Source organism: Larus michahellis, chromosome 11, assembly GCF_964199755.1.
Source record: "Larus michahellis chromosome 11, bLarMic1.1, whole genome shotgun sequence".
NCBI classification, from domain to species: domain Eukaryota; kingdom Metazoa; phylum Chordata; class Aves; order Charadriiformes; family Laridae; genus Larus; species Larus michahellis.
The window spans coordinates 4,608,359-4,627,986 of NC_133906.1; the positions used below are offsets into that span (position 1 = coordinate 4,608,359).

The 19,628-nt window shown below is 39.4% G+C and overlaps 2 protein-coding genes across 4 annotated transcripts in view; one reads left to right on the plus strand and one right to left on the minus strand.

Annotated features, from left to right (window-relative positions):
* The window catches only part of KCNIP1 (potassium voltage-gated channel interacting protein 1), a 508,397-nt gene that overhangs the window by 380,294 nt on the left and 108,475 nt on the right, over window positions 1-19,628 (minus strand). The gene's annotated exons all lie outside the window — the stretch shown is intronic.
* Window positions 7,956-18,241, plus strand: KCNMB1 (potassium calcium-activated channel subfamily M regulatory beta subunit 1). Its single transcript, XM_074604372.1, has 4 exons — window positions 7,956-8,124; window positions 13,950-14,119; window positions 15,619-15,814; window positions 17,919-18,241. The coding sequence occupies exons 2-4, from the start codon at window positions 13,983-13,985 to the stop codon at window positions 18,186-18,188; spliced, it is 603 nt and encodes a 200-aa protein (XP_074460473.1). The 5' UTR covers window positions 7,956-8,124; window positions 13,950-13,982; the 3' UTR covers window positions 18,189-18,241.

Consider the following 19,628-nt stretch of genomic DNA (forward strand, 5'->3'; position numbering starts at 1 on the left):
TGGGGAAAAAGAAAAAAACCACAAACAAAAACTCAACCTGGATTTATGGGAACAGAAGGAATGTCCTTATTGTAGTCACACTTGCATTCACGGTTAAGAACAAGGTAAACCAGGGCAAAGGAATTCACACCACAACCCGGGTCAGATGTCCTTCTCGGAGGCTTGTTAAGCATGTCCAGCCGTCCAGAGAACAGAACATCCTTTCCTGAAGGAAAGGACATGCTGAAACATTTAGGCCCTGCCAGATCAGTAATTCCTTCTTTCCATCTGCTTTTTTAAAACAAGCAGAAACCCATATCATAGCTCCTAAACAAAACACTCTTTCCTTTCACTTCTAGCAAAGCCTCCTGGTATTGCGGAACCTCTTTTCCTCTACAAATGCCAGCACCTGCAGATGGTAGGCACAAACATCAAATTCCTCCCAATTGTCACAGGTTTCTAGCTTGGTTCATCCGTCCATTCCTTCTCACAACACTGCAAGGTCAGCAGCAATAACACAGAAACCAAGAAAATAAACACCAACAGTGAAAACAGTAGGTTCCAAGGGAGAAATATACAGTTAAAGTAAGGAAATGTGACAGTTACAGAATATAGTCCGTTGGTTTCTTTTCCTCACAAAAAGAATTAGTGCTATTTCCTTTAACAGCACACATTTCATGCACGTCTTTGAAGACTGACAACTCAGCCCGAGATGACTGGCAAAGCTAAATCAAATTTCAATTGATTTTCTTGTCAATTTGATTTACATATAATTATCAAGAGGAGGACGAATTTACACACTGAAGCATGTTTTTATTAGTGAAAGGGAAGTCAATGCAGTGTAATTAAACCTATGCAAGCTGAATTTATTCCATGCAGGTATACTCTCAAGTCTTCCTGGTGGGGGAGAAGAACTCAAGAAAGAAGTCTGTGTTCAAATATAGCCTATATATAATTTCCAAAAGGATGTATGTCCTAGTGGATCAAATAATTTCTTTTGCTCAGCTTTCCTTCCCCTTTTCTCTTTGAGGAATGTAAATTTGCTCACAGAACTCCTTTTAGCTCTCTGTGGTAGAGGATGTGGATGTTAAGGAATTTCCAGGAGCAATTTTTTGCCTTTCTCTGAGGTGCAAACACATCTATGTGACACAAGAACCATTTGTTTCACCACAATTTCTGGCAACCAGGATCTCAGAGTGACAGCCGGGTGCTGCACCAAGAGAAGACAACACCGCAGTAAACCTGGAGAAAAAAGTGACACTGAAATGACCAAGCATCACATAGAATCTTCTGTCTTTGCCTGCCTTGAAAAATTGCTCCTCCTGCCTAGTATCCATGCCTCGTCTTGATATTTCAATCTTCAGTTATCAATAAAGCAAGCAAAAAAATTGTACCAGAAGCACAGAGACCAAGATTACAGAATAAAAATACTGCCCACCCAAAAGCATGACCAGTTAGAAAAGGTGCAGTTTGAAAATTACTTCTATTTCTGCTTCTATTCTGTCAAGATAAGAAGTTAGGGCTTCTGATGTGTGAATAAGACCATTTCTCAGCAATTCTCTCCAGCACTCCCCTCCCATTTTCCACACGCAGAGCAGCTGAGACTTTTGTTTCTTTGCATCAGCACAGAGTATATGTGCTTCAGCCAGTGAATCTGCAAAAATAGAAATCACAAACAGTGTTCCCCTCCTCTGCCGTGTATGTCAGGCACTCTTCAGCTGAGACCCACCACAAACTATGGAGAAGCCTGGCACCAGGTTGCTGTTGTAGTAGCTTGCATCACCTCCTCTTCTACACACTCAGAATTAATGGTCTCTGCTACCAATGGTTCATTTGAGTTTTTAATCACGGTGGAAATTGCTCCATAAGCCTAAAACTTATCTGCCGTTAACTTCTTGGGGCAACGTTACTTTGAAATGGATTAAAATTCCCCAGGTAAAGGAAGAGCTCAAAGTAATCATGTTACTTTCATGAAAAGTGTACAGTAAAGCACATAAAATGCCTAGATTTTAGGACTGCACTCTAAAAGGAAGTTTAACTGCTTCAGGGAACACAAGATCAATGCTATTATTTATAGACGACAGTCTCATTTACAGTAACTTTCTGCAACAAAAGAAGAATGTTAAGGAAAAGAAGATTTACTTTAATTCCTTATATCAATCTGTCTTTGGGCAAAAGAAAGAAAAAAGGAATTGTGAACTGTTCTATATAGAACAGGTGCAGAAGAGAAACAAAGGGCATTCCATAATATGCTTCCATTTGATTTTTTTTCTTATTTATCCTGCCTTTAAGCAATTTAATTCTGGAAAAAGAGGAACATCACCCTTTCCACCAGCAGGTTTTGTATCTCTTTTCTGGAGACTTCATAACTCACTGCAGCAAGGCTGATACACTTACAGTTTCATGTATTTGGGGAATATAGGAAGCTGAGCACATTCCCTCTCAATCCCCCTTTCCCCACACAGGGGAGCAGGAAAGGTGTGCGAGCAGTAAAGTGTGTCCATGCGTGAGCATGGATGGACAAAGAAGGAAGCACCTCACTTACAGTAATAACAGCAGCAGGTCAGGGAGCAGAGCTCCCAGCAAAGGGAGCAATGGCATCAGGGATCACAGCAGGCAGCAGTGGGATCCTCCAACTGTGGGATTTCAACAAGTAGTTCACGTGAACCATACCAACTGCCCTGACTTCAAAGTATTGTTTGATAAGCAACAACAAAATAATACCTATGGTATATGCCTTGTACTCCAGTTTGTAATATCCAGGCTCCCCAAAACACAGTTTCTCCCTCCAGTCAGTAAAGAAAAGAGATTTTATCATTTCTATATGACTCACTATAACCAGGCTGTCTGATGTCCAGAACTTGGGCAGCAAATTAAACCATGCAGAGCATGCTGCATTCGCTTAACTTAAGGTGCTTATCTGGCAATTGCATATGCAGCAGGTCTGACATATCCATAACCTGTTAGACTGCACAGAGCTGTAAACCTGAGGTTTGTTAGGCAGAAATACAGGACCTCTGCTTAGTTTCAAAAAAATAAGAGAGTTGTAACAGCTACTCTCTGATCTCTGCTCCTATACAATACTGTGCAATTCTACTCATCTGCTCAGAAATAACATTTCCCATAGTCTTACTTAACATCACAGACTGTCATGTCTAAATATCTTATTTTGTGAAAGCTTCTTTGCATTTCTCCTCTTTTCTGCCTGCATTTTGTCAGCCTAGCGAACTATCCAATAGGTAAAAAAAAAACCCCAACAAAAAACACCAAACAGGGAAAGAAACCCAAACAAACCGATTTTCCTGTCATTGGCCAGATTACTTACTGAGTTATACTCAGCTAATATACTGAGTGCTTTCCATTATGAAATTAGATTTCATTAACGCATTTGGCCTTAGAATAGTAAGAAAGGAATTATTGTTCCCATTCCATAGATGAGGAGTTGAAAGTCCTTCTTTCAGATACAGTACGAACACTGAACAGAGAAGGTTCAGCCATTCCACTGCAGAAACCAACTTCGCAGATGACAGCAGAGACTGTTAGCAACAACATTACCAGAGTCAGCCCTCCTTACTACCTTAGATAAGCATCTGCCCTGATTATGTGGTAATGCTTATGTCTCCCAGCATGAGCACATGGTACCTGTATACCATATTTCATACTTTATTGTATCAGAGAGTTGCTGTACTAAGTTCGCAAGTTCAAGAAAGGCCTTGTATTTGCTCTGTGTTGTAGTTAACCCGAACCTGAGAAGCTGACCATTAGTCTATGTTCCTAGCAGCTTGTGTTTGCCTGAAATCAGACACTACTCAGTCTTTGTATAAAGTTCCCATCAGCATCAAGCGTAATGTGATGTGCATTACATGCCTGAGACACACTTTCAGGCAAAAGCAGACAACACCAATTCCTGACTATGATGAAAATTTGTTATTCAGGTTTGCTTGCTACATATAACAGTGAGATAGCACAAGTCACTGTGACAAATAAAAGGAGTAAGGTGGAAGAGGCCACGGTCTCAGAGCAACCTCCATGCCTCCCCGTACTTCTAAACTACAAACTGGAGGGAGCACAGTGCAGAAACGCAGCAAACACAGCCATCTAATTGCTCTCACTTGCCAGGCGAAGGCAGTTATCCCCTTGCGCCCATCTAATAAATCAAGGATAAAAAATAGTGACCTCCCTTTGTAAAATACTTGTGAATTCACAATTGAAAGTTCTACACAATGTGGTGTGCATTCGCTTGTTTGCTTTGGAGGTTTTTTTTATGGTGGTGGATGGTTTTTTGAGGGGTTTTTTGTTGTTTTTTCTTTTTCCGCAATAATGATGGCTCTTCTATCTGGAATAACGTTTTTAAGAACTGATTAAACATACAAGATCTGAACTGAGAAAGAGCCTATACACTTATTCTCTGATTGAAAACCAAGCCCTTTTTCTCTGAAATCAGATAATACATGTGTCCAAGAGAGCTGGATGCAGCAAACAGTTAAGCATATACTCTAAGTTCAGTTTCAAGACACAGCAGTAAGAGATTTCTCAGTAACTTCAGAGAAAAATGAAGTCCTACCGCAGCATTATGCTCTACTACAGGTACAGCACACCGCAGGGAGGCCCAGGACGGCACAGCTACCTTTCACTCAGGGAATCATCACAATCACACAACCACCACGCTGTGAAGTTGAGGCCAAACAAACAATTCAAAATCCCTGCTTATGTGACAAGTTCTGAGGACTCCCTCAGCCACCATGAAACTGGTGAGTTACCAGCAAATCCAGCAAGCAGTTTGTTAATTTAGTTACTTACAAGAAAGCAGCTGAATCCTAAAGTTTGCCTGTGCCTGATTAGACATGCCAACACTTAGGACATCCCTCTCCTTCTAACTTGCATCATTTTTTAGTATGTGACTGTTCCTTGTTCAAGAGCCACAGCTTCTCTTTATGATTCCCATTAAAAATAACAATGTAGTACACTATGAATATGTTTCAATTAGGAATGGGGGAGCTAATAACTTTGCAGGGCTCTACGAAGATCCAAACAACTGTTTTCATTTCACAGCTCACTGATTCTTTAGAAGCAACAGAAAGTCCTGGAAATAAAACAGCAATACTTATTAAACTGGCTCTGTCTCACAGCCATTAAGTTTTTCTTATGCCCTAACATGAAAACAACCCTTATGGATGATCAGCTTAGAAGAATGGTATAAGCAGTTCTGACAAACATACTGCTTTCTCCCCCCACTTTTTAACTCCCAAACAGCTCTTTACATTAGAGCCAAAAGGGAGTCCACAGTTTGCAAACTCATATCACTTCTGCTTGCCTGCATACACTATTCATATAATCTGACTAGGACTCCCAGCAGGATCCACTTGTTACATACGACAGCCTAATGCGTAACAGGTCCCATGCAAACACAAAATAAGTTTAATTCATGTGATGTTACAGCAACAAACTGTTCAGTAGCAAGTGGAGTAGAACCAGGCTCTCTCAAGCTTCCTTGAATCACAGCAAAGTCAGTTCGATTCCTTGGGAGGGTTATGAGTCCTCTGAACTAACACACACCTGCAAGGGTGGGAAGCAAGACACTGAAAATAAAACTTGTTCAATTCAAAATAAAGTATTTGAAGTTCATAAAAGTCTACTCTGACATTGTTTGTCTTCCCTTTTTCTTCCCCCAGTTATAGTCAGGGATCAAACATTAAAACAGCACCTCAATCAAAGCTTGGGAAGGCCCTTGCAATATTTTTAATCTTGGCTAAAACTATTATTTGCAAAATGATCTGCCTTTAGCTCCAGCTGACCCTAGCTGGCCTCAATCTGTTCTGCCACCCATACTCAAAGAGTACTCTCAGGTACTCAGCCTTCCCAGCAGTGACCCGCACCTCCTCTCTGGGTCGGTGTAAAGCCAGGAGAAACTCTGCATCAACAGTTACGTAGCTTACAAACAAGCAACGATTAGTGTCCCAGCAGCAGATCCTCGTGCAGAGGCTACAGCTGGTCCCATGCTCCTCTGAGACCAGGGAAATCCTGCCTTGAACAAGAAAGTGAGAGGGTTCATGGCGTCCCACTGTGATAGCCAGGAGCAAGGCTAGAGGAAAAGCAAGCACTGCAGCTCCTGCAAGGAAAAGGAGTGCCAGGGCAAAAGCATGTGGTGATTTCAATCAACAGATTGTTCCTTTTTTCGTCCCTCTCCTCAGGTTGTGAAAAATTAAAATATTCTATGTGATTTTAATAAGACAGAAGGTATTTTAAACTGTAATGCGGAATTAGAGTTTATAATATAGCAAACATTTGGCTTTACCACTGATACAGCTCTCATGCGTACCCATTATTCAGTACAGGTCAGTGGCACATCAAAATATCCCAAGGTTAGAAGTGGATATCAGCCCAACACCTCCCTTTAACTTATTTTATTGGGTTAGTTCTCCAAGAGCCAGTGGATGCCTGGACTTGTACGTCTGCAGTGTACGTGAGCAGAAAAGAAACAAGCAAAAGGTAACGTAGCACCAGACTTGGAGCATCGCTTCTGTCTATTCAAATAAATCACCGGTGCACCTCAAACCGAGCCAAAGCACTCTACCACCGCTGCCTTCAGTACACTGAGGAACTTTAAAAATGTAATCTCTGTTTTGCGTGTAGAATTCCACAAGTTTTCTGTTAATTTTGCAACAGAACTCCTTAGCGAGGCAGTTAAAAATTGATCCATGTGTATTAGCCATTAGAGTTATGAAAAGCAGGCAGAAGAGGCAGCCAGAGTTGGAGATAGATGAGTTTCAGTCAGCAGGGGTTACCTTGTTTTCTAACCTGACTCACAAATCACACAGCCCAAAAATCACTTTTAATAAATTCCCATGAAAAGCCCAACTTCTGCTTGAGCCAAAGCCTGCATCTTTGAAATCACCAGCCTTTTTTCGTAAGTATCAAGAGATGATAGAAAACTCCACCCAACCAGATCATTTTTTAGCTGGGAATAAGTTTTGTTCATAATGTATTTTTCCCCAACCTTCAAATGTCATTCTTTAAATTTAGCTACATCACTTCTCAAATATTAAAAAATGACTATGATCATAAATCTTTCTGATCTAGATGATAGTAGTGGGCTTCATCTTACTTAGCTTTAAGTGTCTAACAGAACAGTTATCTAAATCCAAGTTAGCTTTGTGTGCTCTCTTCTGCATCAATAATAATAGAAAAGGTCCTTTTGGGGAAGATTCATCTGTTATCTTCAGCCAGCATGAAGTCTCTTAACACGTCAACTTCAAATCTTTTACCAAAAGCAAACCCACAAGACCAGGTTAAGCCGAAAAAGCTAATTATTAGATAGCTAAAACAGGGTGGAGAGGATCCTACCCTTGTTTACAATACACAGAACACTCTTAATGCTTTTACTGAATTAACTCATTTCAATTCCTTTAGTCTCCCAATAAGAGGAGTTTTCCTTTATCAAAAAAATATATTATTTTAGCTCTTCTCTGAAGCTCTCTGCACTAGAAGTCATCTATTTATATGTCCCAGAAGCAGACTTGGCGTTTTGGCTAGAGGAACATGCTGTACACGAATATATCTATAGCATGATAGATGCTTTGTTCTTTTCTATAAGGCTCTGATATACAGCCAACATTTTAGCATCTGTTGCACACAAACTGATCAAAACTAGTGGCAACAAAACATTCACACCCAGCTGTTAATAGCTTAGGTATTAAAAATCAGTACCACTGGTCATTGATAGAGTCAATTCCTTAAATCTCACTCAAAAGACATACTATATTTCTGAACTATAAAGCTGTACAAAAGGAGTAGGACCACAGCTTAAGACACATCTACTGGGATATGTGGTAAGGGGGCCCTAGGGTATGAGAAAATTCAGTCTCTTCAACTGTAGTTGGTCTTAGTATTGCGGCTTCCTGGTTTTCAGCAATTAATCTCAAAAAGTACAGTGCTCTTTCATACCTTACCATTTATGGTTACAGAAAGCTTCGTAATAGGGGAACCAAGCTAGGAGTTCAGCCACAGCAAAGCAAACACAGAGAAGTACAGGAAAGGAAAAACAAATAATAAAAATCCCTTTCAGCAAAAAGTCCCAGTACTATCCCAAGTCTGACATGTAACAGAAGCTTTTTCATCAGAGAAAGAAGCATTTCATCAAAAACAGTAAGTATATTTCTAAGCAACCATTTTTTCTTAGGAGCGTGCAATATAGCTTTGGGTTTTGAAAAGTACAGTGTTTTTGGAAGAAACAATCTTTCTAAATCTGCATCACTGTGGAGGACAGCCCAGATAGCCCATATGCTACAGAAAAGTTAAGTTGTTCTCTCTTTTGTAACTGGAATCAATCTGATAATTCTCCATAATTACTAGCAAAGGTAACGGCAATATTTTCACAAACAACGGAATCTTAGGAGTCTGCAGCCCATATGAGATCATAGCTTTTATGCATTTTAATGGTAAATACATACACCTTTACTCTTAGGAGTTTCATGGCTTTGGGTGTTCAGTATTCCTTTAAAGGCTGTGCTTGTCTACCTCTAAGTTAGAGAGAAACCACGTACATGAACTCTTGCAGGCTTCCCTGAAATCTACTCTTAAATTGATGCATTCTGTGCAGCCCTGTACTACACAGAATCCAAAAGCAGCACTCGAGAAAAACTTCAGAACTGCTAACTGAGCAAGTAACTTTTTTCTTTTTTTAAAGAACCCCCAGGTTTAAAAGCTAACAGAATTACTCTTAAACAACTGTGCCACATCAGGTAAACAGTTTTTAATAAGCAAAATGATAGAGCATATTTCATAAAATAAATGTAGTTGTGTCATGTTACCCAGTCAAAATATTGCTACTTCAGGTTTTCAAGACAGCTGCGTAAGTACATGACACAATCTTCTTTTCTGTGCACATTTCCATCAAGGTTCAGCATCACCTTATTCTGTAATACACACAGTATTTCTGGTCCCAGATGCCCAAAATGCTTTTTAAGTAATGGGTTCTTATCAATTTGCAATGAACGAAACTGGCATTCCCTGGCCCCAGAACCCCTGGCAAAGGCAGAGATGCAAGAAATGCTTAAAAACGCTAGGGTAGGAAACAGGGGGTGGGGTGGGGGAGAAGAGAAGCAAGTGCCAATGCAAATGTAGTTTGGACTTCAGGCCTGTTGTCCGGGGTGTAAGCGGTGGGGCAGATGATGAGAAAAGGATGAGGGCAGGATTGAATCAGAAAGGAAGAACCACCTAAGCAGTATTAAAACACTCATGGAAATAGGGAGGGAAGTGTGAGCGACCAAACTAATTCTACTCAGAGGCAGTAGTAAATACATAAGCTGGGCATCTCTGCCACAGCAGCGTAACCACTACAGAGCTCACATTCGTATAAAGCTTATGATTGCCTTCTGGTTGCCACACAAAGTACTTGGCCAATAAACTGAAAATGAATACTATGCTCTTCTTACACGCCCAGCAAAGCCAGCATTTTTTATGTTGTCCACTCAAGGTGTTTTGAGAATAAAACAAAATGACTATTAAGTTGGCACTTGATAGGAGAAAGCAGACAGCTATTTTGTAAGTGGAGGCAGTAAAGGCCGAAGGGTCCAGACCAGCTTAAAATCTCCTCATCGCTTTAGAGATACGGATGACTTGCATCACTGTTCTTGGTGTGATGTATTATTAGCACTTGATGCTCATATGAAAGCAGTACATAAATGCTCACTAGAAATTCAGCATATGGTGTGGGATAAACCAGCTCAAAAAAAATTACTAGCTCACTGTTAGTATTTATTCCCAATTTAAAGCCGAGATAAGAGTTTAGCACCCTTTCTTCTGCAAGTGAGCAAGATGAATTCATCAATGCTACTGATGCTGCCATGCCCAAGCTAAAAGCAGCCTGGAACAGCTCAAGAGAGAGGTGCCATCTGAACTCACGGAGGTCACAGCACTGGAAACTCCTCGAGAGATGGGGGAGGAGGCGGCAGAGACTTCCCGCTGAGTATCAAACATGTCTACTCATCAAAACAGGGGACTATTCCAAACCTGAGCAGATGGCATCCCTAGGATTATCACCAGCAGCTGTCAATGCAGTGATTATACATTGAAATTGCACAGCTAATGTACTGTATAATTTAACTAGACTGAAGAAGAAGATTAGGGAGAGGGAACATTATGAAAAGATTTGGAGCTTATATTTTCCTAATAATTATGGAGGCACCCCACAATCTTCAGTGCCAAAGATACATTTAGATTTCCTCTTGAAGGCCAGACTAAAACCCACATTATACATAGTCCAATTCAAATACGCTCAGAGACTTCCTGGGCCAATCAAGTCCTCTGCAGTGCTTCATTTTTAAAAGATTTAACAATTTTGTCAGAGAAAACACTTAATTAGCTCTTTCAACATTCCTCCTGATATACATTGACAGAGCTAGGAGACAGAAGAGAATAATTTTTAATCTGAAAAAAATTAACCTTTTAAACACTGGGGAAATACCAAATAAATATGTTTTTCTATATGCATGCAGTATTCCCTTGTCTTGAGAGCCAGAAAATGCAGGATTTTCAGCACAAGAACATAAGAATATTTATATGTGAAAGAAGAAAAAATGCACATGGGGTTTCCTTCACTAACTTCGGTTTCCACTTAAATTATTCTGTGCATGCATGAAATAGTGTTACAGATTTTTCTGGTGTTCTATGTTTTAAAGCATAAAAAAAAATACTGCAGGAAGTACGTATTTCGGTTTTAGGGACCACATTTACAGCTAATCTGGTGCAGCAACACAACAGTGACGCGAGCACCTCTGATTTACACTGCCTAAAGACCTAGCCAGGTTTATAGAAGCACTCAGTGAGATATTTTTAGACCAATCTTTCTTGTTAACATTCTCTGCATAATTCATATGCCCTTATTCTCTTTGGGGCGGAGCAGGCATCTGAACTTGGGAAGCAGAGGCAAACAGGATCACCCAGCAGCCCATGCAGAGAACTGGGGTCAGGCAGCCCGGCTGGTGTCAGGATGGGGAACAACACTGCATTGTGCTGGGAAAACTTCTTGGCCACTTGTGAAAATTTCCAATTTAGACATACAAATTCCTTATGTGTCTTAAAGAGGTAGTCTGATGACTTTAAGATGATTAGGAAGGATGAGCTTACTGGTACTTCTGCTGCGTTTGTGGCTGACATTGAAGCAGACTGATGGGGCAATTACATCTCTTATTAATTTTTTGTTTAATAGTCCCACAGTTCTTGTTTTCCATGTAACACTATTACCCCACTATTTCTCAGTGTAACTGGGACAGCTATGTAAACATTATGGTTCACCTAAAACTCAAGAGATTAACAGCACTAGGCCACTAGTTTTCCATAATCATGGTGGCAGTACCAATCTTTCACTTTTTCATTTTCCCACAGAGCTAATTAAAGATTAATTATTGTTACCGTATGTAAAACTTTCTTGCTAACAATGCAGGTTTTCACTTATGTATCATTAGCTTCCCACTGTGTTATAAGGAGCTACCACTCAGGTACCACATGTTCTAAGGGCCTGTGCTCCAGGACCAATGATGTTCTTTTATTCCATTTTCCGCTCTGACCAAGCTGCGCAATAGGTAAAGGAGAGTCAGTTTAACATCAATTGGTCTTAAGGTGCTGTGTTGTACAGTGTTCCAATAATTTAAATATTTTTAAATTCTTTTGTTTTTGAAAATGCTATTTCCACTTCTCCCCCACAGAACTAGAAGAAACGATAGAAGTTTCCAAGGAACAGTCACTACTGACATTTACCCAAGTTTCCTTGTGAGGTGCGCATGGTTATACACAAGCATAGAGGCACAGTGCAAGCACACCGACAGTGCTTGATGCCACATGTTCTATTTATAGCACCATAGACCAAGAACACCACAATACAGCCTTATTTAAGGGCATTTGCTCGCATTCTGTATTAAACTCAAATACCAGTAAGGAGGTAAGGTTCCTCTTATGGCAATTTCCAACTTACGATGCTTGTGAATTATACACGATCATCAGAAAAACAGTTCCCCTTAAAATGCTGTATGCAAAATTCACAGCAGATATTCATGTTTTATTTAAAGTGGAATTAAATATGGAACTGGACAAAATTCAGTATTCCAACAACACCACCTCCTTCTGTTCTGAAGGAAACCTCAGAACAGCCTTTCATTTTTACATCCTGTACTAGCAACTTCAAAATATATACTTGAAAAAAACCTGTAACTAGCCCCAAGTTATGCTAAACGACCAAAGCTGGTTTACTGTCCATAGTCTTCTATATTTTTATTGTTAATAACACTAATTCAGGTGTTACAGTAATCTAAATACAGTAGCATTTCAAATACTTTTTTACTTTGATCATTAATCAGTCGAAGTAAGGCACTTTTACCAGTGAAAAAGGGAACTAATAGGAAAGAACACAACATTCAGATTATATTCACATTCTTTCTTTCAAGAGCTAATGGTCTTTGTCTCGTCTTTCACCAAACTCAGTGTTGTCCTCCACCCTGAGTAACACCACAGATCTGCCAGCCTGGAGCAGCTGGAGACCATATCCCTCATGGTTAACCTGAAGAGCCTGTTTGTTAACTTTGGCTTGTGTTCATCTTACACTGTAGCTAAGCTTAAGTCTTGGTATTTAGTCCATTACTTAGCTGAACACAGGTGGATTTAGGCAGACACCGCTCCACCCTGAAGGCCAGCCTGTAAGGATAAACACTAAATAGTTGCGCACACTTGAAGCCGAGATCCTGAAAATGCACCAGCTACTGCATGAAGCTATGTACCATCATCTTGCACATGAGAACAGGACTGAAACCTGTTTTGGCAGGTATATTACATATTTTTCTCTTTCTTTTTTTGCTCTGTTTTCCCCCTTCTCCCAAAAAACCCCACACAAATCTTGCCAGTCTCATCATTTGCCATAACTATGGCTTGTACCATGTTTTCATGAAAAAAAATCGCAACCCCACAAACCTTCAGTTACAGCTGCGAGTGCAACAGATACTGGTGATGGGTTGAACTCTCGGTGACTGTTATGGCTCATTTATATATTAATCCTGTACATCAGTCATACTGATTTAGTGGCACATGGATTCACAGCTATTTTTATATTCTCTTTATCAAAGAATTGGCAAGATAATTTAAAATGCTATTTGTCAAGGGAGAGGGGGGAAAATGCCAATCACTCCCGAGCTCAGGTTCAAATATCTCTGCCTAAGAGTTCCTCCAGTGTTACACCAACACTTCACAATTTGCATTCTCCCAGTAGCACCAGCAGCAGTCCTGACCCGTGCTTGTGGTGAAATGAGAGCAGTTTTAACTGCTGTGTTTTCTAATCCTGTTCAGTTGTGGTTGGTGACATCATACTCCTTCCGTCTAGAAAATGCAGCTTTTCTCCACTATTTGGTTGGACATCAAGTTTTGAGCATCCCCAAATGGGCAAGGCCAAACAACAAACATTCAGAAGTCAGAACCAGGCATCTCAAATGTTAAATTTTACATTGTTTCATCTCTTTTGAAATAAGACAACCATATTTCAGACTAATCCAGAAGAAAAGGCGTAACATAAAATGTATTCTACTGTCAGAGGATTTTCCCTTCATGTAGCCTTTGCCAATACGCAACACAGTCTCTCTTACTTCAGAGAAAGCAGCAACATAAAAGAGACTGAATTAAGGCTGAGGACAATTGGGCAGTTAACAGAACTCTCCCAGAAAGTAATCCGGTTTTCCTACCCTATCTCCTAGCCTACACACACACACTTTTTACAGGACTATATGGTAGATATCAGAAAATAAAAAAGGAGTCTACTGATAACAAAAAACACGACAGCTTTTTTTTTTCCTAAATTCTACTTTTTGCAAACATCGGACTGTTCGTCCAAGGGATACATTGTATTTCAGAGACTTGTTACACAACTGCAATACCTGTAGCCAATCCTAATCATGTTTTCCCTCTCCTTTCTGTATTTTATTTTATACCAGAAACAGATTATTCAGATTTCACAACTCTAAATCATGTTGGGAAAAAAGTTGGTGACTGCACAGAAGCGAGGGGAGACAAGAGCCCTGTGCCTGGGACTGGGAATGGTCGCGTGCTCCGTGATGATGTACTTTTTTATTGGGATCACCATTGTGCCATTCTACACTAAAAGGTAATGATAGCCATTTGTTATGAATACAAAGCTATTTCTTTTTCCTGCCAGCAAATACAATTATTAAAACAGTGTCAAAATATATGTTAGTGTGTTGTACATTAAAGAAACAATATGTCTTTGAAGAGCACATAAGAATTTAAGACAGAAGAAAAGAGAAAGAAAAAAGGGGTCCGAGAAGCCATCAGACATTTACAGGTAAGCACAAGAAAGAGGGAATGATCCTCCTCAGGGCTAGAATGAGAACAGAGTAAAACAAAACATTTACTATGAAAATACCTAAAATAAAAACCAACCATGCTTATCAAAGCTTGACAATGGAAAACTAAGTCTTGCATAAAGAAAAAAAACAGGTAAAACAAACAAAAAAGGCTTTTCCATGTGCTGGACAGTGTGTTGTTTTTAATAAAACTATAAAAGCTTGAGCAACAGAAGTCATGGTAAAATTGTTCAGTCAAGAGTCTGTATCTTCCCTTCAAATCAACCATCATGCAAAACTAGTACCTTCAACAAATGTTGCAGAGTATGATGAATGCTGAAGAAATTACTGTTAGCCACATTTTTATTTCATTGAGCGAGTTCTGCCTCTACACACAAAACCAATTTGTAAAAAACTAAAGTAACAAGATGAAGAATGCAGCTCAGATTTTCATGCTTGAAGATTTTGATGGAGCAAACAAGTACATCCACCTCGCTCTTCTTGCAAAGAGCACCCTTAATCTAGAAAATGTTTGAAAAACATTATCTTTAAAACAGAGTAATTCACATTTACTTTATGTATTTTCCAGCCTCCTGATTACATTACAAAAGACATTTACATGTAAAAAGATTAGTTTCTTAAGAACTGGAGTGAGACTATTTCTTTACCTTTTTTTATCACCAAAGTGTACTGCTGTAAGCAAAAACTTACTGTGGTATCAGTAATAAGAGAGTATTTGAGAAAAAGGGATAAGTAACAGCAAAAAACGAACTTTTGCCACACATTTTGCAAATTCATGCAAAAGGTCCATGTAACACAGAAAAGGAGAGGGGGAGAAAAACATGGGAACTGATTTGTGTTCTGAGAATTTTTGAATGAAATTAGTCAAAATATTTTAGACATCAGAACCTCCACTATGCTCATCCAGATTTCAAACAATAAGGTCAAACTTTAGCACTATACCACACTTACAAATATTTACTACCAAACGTTAAAATCCATAGCAATTTTTCTTCCTTGAATAACACTTGAAGCTGATTACAGATGGGGTTAGAATCTAACGTCAAACCACAGAACACGTAACAAACAACAACAAAAAACTGCTTTCCTATGGCAGCCCTTCTCCAGGTGCAGCCATCAATCCAGGGTGGGCAAAGTTCACTGTACCAGGATTGAGCGGCCGTGAACTCTACCCATGCCACCACTCAGACCTGCACACACAGATGCATCTCCAGCATGTGACTCTCAACAGATGCTGCTAATGCATTTAAAAGTGATACCTTTTCTTTTGTTTTTGTAGCGTCTGGACAACAGAAACCACATGCAAGGTACTCAAAGCCAACATCATGGACAAAGTTCTTTGCCCAAACAGCAAAGGCTTAGAGGATGAGGATACCTTTCCTTACCCCTGTCTACAGGTGTGGGTTAATCTGACAGCCTCAGGACAAGAGGTTATGCTGTATCACACTGAAGATACACTAGAAAGAAATCCTAAGGTACCTGCAAGCCAGATTGAATAATTACTCTCTGCTGCTATCTAACACCTTTGAGAAGGGGTGATTGTTTTTAAAACCAAGCATCAGAGTAAGAGTAGGAGCTGTTCATCTTTTACATGTTAAAGTCTATGCTTAGACCAAGGCATTTTTAAAATATTCCAGAGATTACACGGGTTTTGATTTTATTTTAAACATTACATCAAACATTAACTTAATACTTTTTAAGGAATTACACCAGCTAAACCTGAATATATATAAACATGAATACCTGCTCCAGTGGGAGGTGTCCCTGCCCATGGCAGGGCATTAGAACTAGATGACCTTTAAGATCCCTTCTAACCCCAACCATTCTATCATTCTAATATTAACATTTATGAACATTTAAAAATACGTAAGTGTCTAAGTTAAAGACCAATGCTAAGAAATAGTTTATAAGCTGTGGTTTGCTCATTTTCTTGTTGAATTATCACAGAAGAGACCTGAAGTTAAAAACTGACCAAAGTAAGAGTACAAATCCCAATTTTACTTCCATTTTAGGTGTGTGATATGAAGCAGGAAAGAGGAAATGAGGGAGCTGTTGGGAATGTGATGCACATTTTAGACAGAAAGGAGAAACAAATCAGTAATTTTGGAAGATGACCACCCAGAAAACTCTTTTGTCTTTGGTTTGGTCTGCAACTGTTTCTGGCCAGGATGGCATAGAATCATCTAGGTTGGCAGGGACCTTTAAGATCAGAGTCCAACCATCAACCTCACACTGCCAAAACCACCACTGAACCATGTCCCTGGCAGCAGAAACCTGGACTCATGGAGAAGGCAGTGGCACTGTAGGAAGCACCTGTGTAACGCAGAGACACTGGGTACTGTGGTAGAGGTCCCCTGGTCAGTCATTTTAGGGATCTGCTCCCCAGAGGAAGAGTACTGACCATGTGTGGGACAGATATATGGGTGCAGAGTATTAATTTGGCTTTAAAGGTGTGTGAAAAATTAGGGAAGGGGATGAAGTAGGGGCCTTATTCAGAGGCCTTATTCCAGCCCAACGCTCTCCAAGGGTACATAAATTCAGATCCTGGATGCCCAAAACAGGAGCACTTCCAGAATTCAAACCAAACATGCTGAGACTACAAGTGCTCATCTTCTTAAAGAAATTATACAGATTAGAGTTTCATAGAGTGCAAACCTGATAGCATAAAACATGATGAAGAGAATTTCACTAGCTAATGCCTATCTTCAGAGTGAATATCTCAGAGAAAGCTACATACAATGAAGAGGCAAAGCAGCAATTATCCACTATAGATTGAAGTAAGAGTCTTGCTCACTGCACGAGGGAGGTGATTTGCTGATTTCCTACCTACTGTTTACATTACTACAAGTATAAACCTTCAGGTCAGGAACCATCCCCTTTCTGCCTTGGCCAGTTTCCAGACTAAGACACCTAAGCATTATTATGTATACAAATTAATATTGCAGAAAAGAAACTGTTATGAACAACTACAAGATATTAGTGAATCAAAGTCTGATAGTATTTCCACTGAAGAATAAATAACTTTGAATTCTTACTACACGTGGAAATAGTTCTGTGTGGTGAGGACAAGTAGGAAGCCTCATACAGCTGTGCTTTCCTCTTATTTTTCTACTATTTACAACCAGAGGTCCACAATGAAGCGACATCTTTTTCCTGCACACTGACAAGTTGTGAACTTCTAGTTGTGAATTTCTGCACAACTAACACATTTCTGCTGTGGTGGTGCCTAGAAGCTCTGTTAGGAATCCGAGCTTGGCACTGTAATAATAAAGTGACAGTTTCAAAGACTACAGTTTTATTTCAAGTACATATGTATTATTGGTTTCCAACATTACTCCAGTCTGTAAATCTCCAGACTGAGGGCACGGACACAGTGTCAGAAACAGGGAAGCATGGCAAATGGCTTATGGACATAAGGAAACCAAGATGATCCCCAGGCATGCTAGCCAAACCATAGAAGTTTCTGACAGTTTTTGTTTTATTCTTATTATAGTGTGTTTGTTTTATTCAATCTGACTTAACTACAAACACTGTATTATAGTATCCATTATAATGAATCATCTTGATTTCTTATTCCAGTGCTCGTACATCCCAGACAAGTTGGAGAACTCTAAAGAAGTTAAAGCACGAGTAGAAAAAATCGCAAGCAATTTCGAAAAATACCAGACTTTCCCATGCTACTATGACCCAGGAGAAACACAGACCAATGTCATTTTAAGCAGACTTTATCCCCCAAAAGGCCTCCTCTTTGCCTTCCTTTGGCCTACACTCATGTTTACTGGTGGATGTCTGATTATAGTTCTGGTAAAAATCAGTCAGTATTTTTCTGTTCTTTCTGCTTGGCAGTAGAAAATAAATATCTAGTATAGATTATTGCAAGATATTAAAGTGCCTTTATTCTCCCTGTCTTTATCTGCATTTTGTGACTTTTAATATACCAGATGTCAATCTGAGGGCAGGCATTCCAGAAAACTGAATCGCACCCACTATGGATGGCAATCCACTACATGAGGGAAAAATACAAAATTGGTTCCCAGGAATGCCTGAAAATACCTCAGAAGAACACAGACTGAGTTGATATATTGTTTCCTTGGACTTTGTGAGGTACAGTTGCTTTACAGAGCTATGATTCAAGTTTACTACTAAACTCTTGTTCCACATCTTAGACTGGGTCCTAATTTTCTGTCTGGTTGAGACCAATTGGTGCCGAATCCATATAAATCATTATTGGGAGACACACTCTGTATATACTACATTACTGATACAATATGTATTCATGGCATACTGTTGTCTGTTGAGAAAATAAGGGGTTTTTTATGGTCCAAAGAGATATTTGTTATCATGGATCTCTCTGCTTTTGGGAAAGGGGAGGGGGAAACACACCCAAAACCAAAACATACACACACAAACATGACAAAGTTTGAACTCTAAACACCTAACACCAATTGTATATAATGAAATACATGCATAACGTATAGGGTACAGTAAGGAAGCTTATATTAGAAGTAAGTTTTTTTATTTAATTCAGGTCTTAGCCTTGATTTACTTTGGAAAATAGTATACCACTTGAGGAAGGCTACCTGCCTACCATTTGCATATGTTATAAAACTGTTAAAGGAAAGGAAGTCACGATACAAACAACATCATTACGTAGTAGAAAATGTCCATGTCTTACTAAATACAGTAATCTAACATAACCACAGAAGTTTGCATGTTTAGCACAAAGATATTTCACTATAGAGACATGTTTGTTTCTAGCTCCAAGACTCTTAAGAATGCTACACATTTTCTGTTCTCTGAAAATAACTCTCTTTTGTTCAGCTAATTTTCAAATCACTACTGGACACGGGAGGAACACAAGATAATTCCTGCATGCTGTATTTGACTGGCACTTGGGGTACAGCTAGTACAAGCTTTTTCATCACACAGCTGATGAACCGCTTAGGTTTCAGGGCTTAGATACAAACTTAAATTCATTAAACTGTAGTGGAAAAAAGTTATTTTCATTAATGTGGCACAATTCTCTATTGCATACTATAAGAAAGAGGAAGGGTGAAAAATTAACACATCATGTACATTTACTAATATTACCAATGGAAGAGTGTCATAATTTGCTTTACATCATGATCAGTCAATCAAAATTAGACCAGGGTAGTATAAAACAGCAGTTACTAACATCAGCAACACTTGTCCAGCGTGAAAAATCTAGATGGTTATCTATCAGAAATCCAAGAGGAAAAATGATCTTCTTTAGTGCTTAAGATTCAGACAGCATAAGGGGGCTGTTAA

Bases quoted from the DNA above. Each gene is read 5' to 3' on its own strand.
- KCNMB1 (XM_074604372.1), top strand. From the start codon at position 13,983: ATGTTGGGAAAAAAGTTGGTGACTGCACAGAAGCGAGGGGAGACAAGA. The intron at 14,120-15,618 runs GTAATGATAGCC...TTGTTTTTGTAG, and splicing joins GTGCCATTCTACACTAAAAG to CGTCTGGACAACAGAAACCA. The intron at 15,815-17,918 runs GTACCTGCAAGC...TTCTTATTCCAG, and splicing joins CACTAGAAAGAAATCCTAAG to TGCTCGTACATCCCAGACAA.